This window comes from Pyricularia grisea (genome assembly GCF_004355905.1).
Source record: "Pyricularia grisea strain NI907 chromosome Unknown Pyricularia_grisea_NI907_Scaffold_4, whole genome shotgun sequence".
Taxonomy (NCBI): domain Eukaryota; kingdom Fungi; phylum Ascomycota; class Sordariomycetes; order Magnaporthales; family Pyriculariaceae; genus Pyricularia; species Pyricularia grisea.
The window spans coordinates 3,135,423-3,138,151 of NW_022156718.1; the positions used below are offsets into that span (position 1 = coordinate 3,135,423).

Consider the following 2,729-nt stretch of genomic DNA (forward strand, 5'->3'; position numbering starts at 1 on the left):
CATAGTGTAGGGTTTTGTTTGTTGGGTACTAATCGTAATCAGTCAAAACTGCAGTGTGTGCCATTCCAGTTCAAAGCTTCCATTATCACGGGCTAGTCTATAGCCAATTTTCCTATATTATCTCCTACTTATAATATATGTTTGTGGTAAGGTCTATATTCAATCTGCAAGTTGCCTATTCGGGTAGGCACCTACCCTGCACGCCATTAGTTTGCCACACGTATACTGATATGTTTTGCGAAGCGGTGACACAAACTATGTCATGTGACTAGCCTCAAAACAAAAGTATACACCCTTGAAGGCAGGCGATTACGGGAGTATAATGCTTCAAGAAGGTACTAGTCTGTGCAAGATGTGTTTGTGCAAGTCCTGTTATAGGTACCTACCTGCCTTCTAGGGAAACAAATGCCCGGTTCCTTCCCCGACTCAAAGAGTTTCTCGCCAAGTCTCAGACCCGTGACCTAAGCTTGTTTCAATCGGACCTCCGTTGGGGCGACCATATATGAAATTCCAATGAAATGCCTACATACCTATTCAGGGTTATCGATCCAGCCAGTCAGTTGCCCATCAAGCTCGCCCTCGGAGGCCGCGAAACGAGGATCAGTAGCAATGTTGTGCCTGCAGATCAAGTCCCTGCAGTTTTAGGTACGGAGTATGTCTCTCGCTTGTCCGCTCGCACCTAAACGCAAGCGCCCGCGTTTATCCTGACGCCGGTCGGTGCCTCGTCTCTATCTCAACAACGCGAAGTGCCGCCCTAAGTCCCGAACTATGGCGCAGTGCCATACCATCCAAGTGCGGTGTGCTTCACCGCCTTACTTTTGCTAGATTAATTACAAAAGTGGCTTGCTGTAGAATTTCAGCTACATGCGTGTATTCTACGTCGATTACCCCTCATGGCCGTGGCTGCATACCCTAAAAAGCAAAAAGGGACGTCGAAAAGCAAAGTATCTAAGGGCAAAAAAAAGTTCGTGAAGTAAAAAATAAATAAATGTGGTCCCCCGGACTTCGCGACTTCGGTCCCCCCGCGTCACACAAGGCGGTTACCGACGCCCGCCCTTCCCACGGACTGTTTCTAGTAACCAGGTCGGCGGGGGGATTGTCCTGACTTCCCCAACTAAAACAGGAAAAGGAGTAAGATGCTCCCACGGACTTGTTGGCCTTTGTGCATATAAGAGCTCCAGCCGGGCCTTGGCCATAAGCTCCATTGGACTACAATCATCCTCAACCTTCTTAGATACCCAGACCGCTGCTTCTTCTTGATCAACGGCTTTTTTTTTCTTGTCATATAAATAGGTATACTTTCTCTGAGAATCCCCCCTCAAAGAAATTCCCACTCTCTCACTTCTTCTTTCCCTATATTCACACCAATTTTCACCACAAAACAAACATGGCTCCCTCCGCAAACATCACCAGCTCTGGTCCTAGTGACTCCTCCAAGCCCCTCAGTGGCAAGGTCGCCCTCGTCACCGGTGCCGGCCGTGGTATCGGACGTGGTATCGCCATCGAGCTGGGCCGTCGCGGCGCCTCGGTCGTCGTCAACTATGGCAGCAGCAGCAAGGCCGCCGAGGAGGTCGTTGCGGAGCTCAAGAAGCTCGGCGCCCAGGGAATCGCCATCCAGGCCGACATCAGCAAGCCTTCCGAGGTTGTCGCCCTCTTCGACAAGGCCGTCTCGCACTTTGGCGGCATCGACTTTGTCATGTCCAACAGCGGCATGGAGGTTTGGTGCGACGAGCTCGAGGTGACACAGGAGCTGTTCGACAAGGTCTTCAACCTCAACACCAGGGGCCAGTTCTTCGTCGCCCAGCAGGGCCTTAAGCACTGCCGCCGCGGCGGCCGCATCATCCTGACCTCTTCCATCGCCGCCGTCATGACCGGAATTCCCAACCACGCCCTCTATGCCGGCTCCAAGGCAGCCGTCGAGGGTTTCTGCCGTGCCTTTGCCGTCGACTGCGGCGCTAAGGGTGTTACAGTCAACTGCATCGCCCCCGGCGGCGTCAAGACCGACATGTTCGACGAGAACTCGTGGCACTACGCCCCGGGTGGATACAAGGGCATGCCCCAGGAGAAGATTGACGAGGGACTGGCCAACATGAACCCCCTCAAGAGGATAGGATACCCGGCCGATATTGGTCGTGCCGTCTCTGCCCTGTGCCAGGAGGAGAGTGAATGGATCAACGGTAAGTGGTTGTTGTGTTGTTTTTGTTCTGTTGCTGCTGCTAGTGAATACAGAGATGCTGACCAATATTTTTTACAGGCCAAGTTATCAAGTTGACCGGTGGTGGTATCTAAACTTTTTTTTGACGAATTATATGTTAAGTTAAAAGGGAGGATGATGGGTCGACATGAGCTAGTGGTCAAGTCGGGTTCTTGTTTATCTCCTTCTGATGCTGAAGCATCCGGAGCTGGTGGAACTTCATAGACCGGATAGAAAAAAAACACATCTCAATGAATAATCCTCTTCTCACCTAAAATGTTGCTTCCACTTATACATATCTACCGCGATGAGTGTGTGTCAGAATTTGTCATAAATCTAAGGTTATTTTCCTGTATGGTAGCACCCAGTGAGATCTATGATGGCTATATGATGGAACACACTAGGACACACGTGTGAACCCCCCATTGTTATCGCAGTCTTGCTGGCATAATCTGTAAGGCGATCACTTGATTACTCGCTTCTCGGTGCCCACCACTTAGATGCACTCCCACTTCTCAAAATTCAAGGGTAGGCC

At 50.7% G+C, this 2,729-nt stretch overlaps 1 protein-coding gene across 1 annotated transcript; it reads left to right on the forward strand.

Annotated features, from left to right (window-relative positions):
* The first annotated feature begins 1,170 nt into the window (after window positions 1–1,170).
* Window positions 1,171–2,468, forward strand: PgNI_07636 (uncharacterized protein). Its single transcript, XM_031127646.1, has 2 exons — window positions 1,171–2,177; window positions 2,255–2,468. The coding sequence occupies exons 1-2, from the start codon at window positions 1,388–1,390 to the stop codon at window positions 2,287–2,289; spliced, it is 825 nt and encodes a 274-aa protein (XP_030981152.1). The 5' UTR covers window positions 1,171–1,387; the 3' UTR covers window positions 2,290–2,468.
* The last annotated feature ends 261 nt before the right edge of the window (window positions 2,469–2,729 follow it).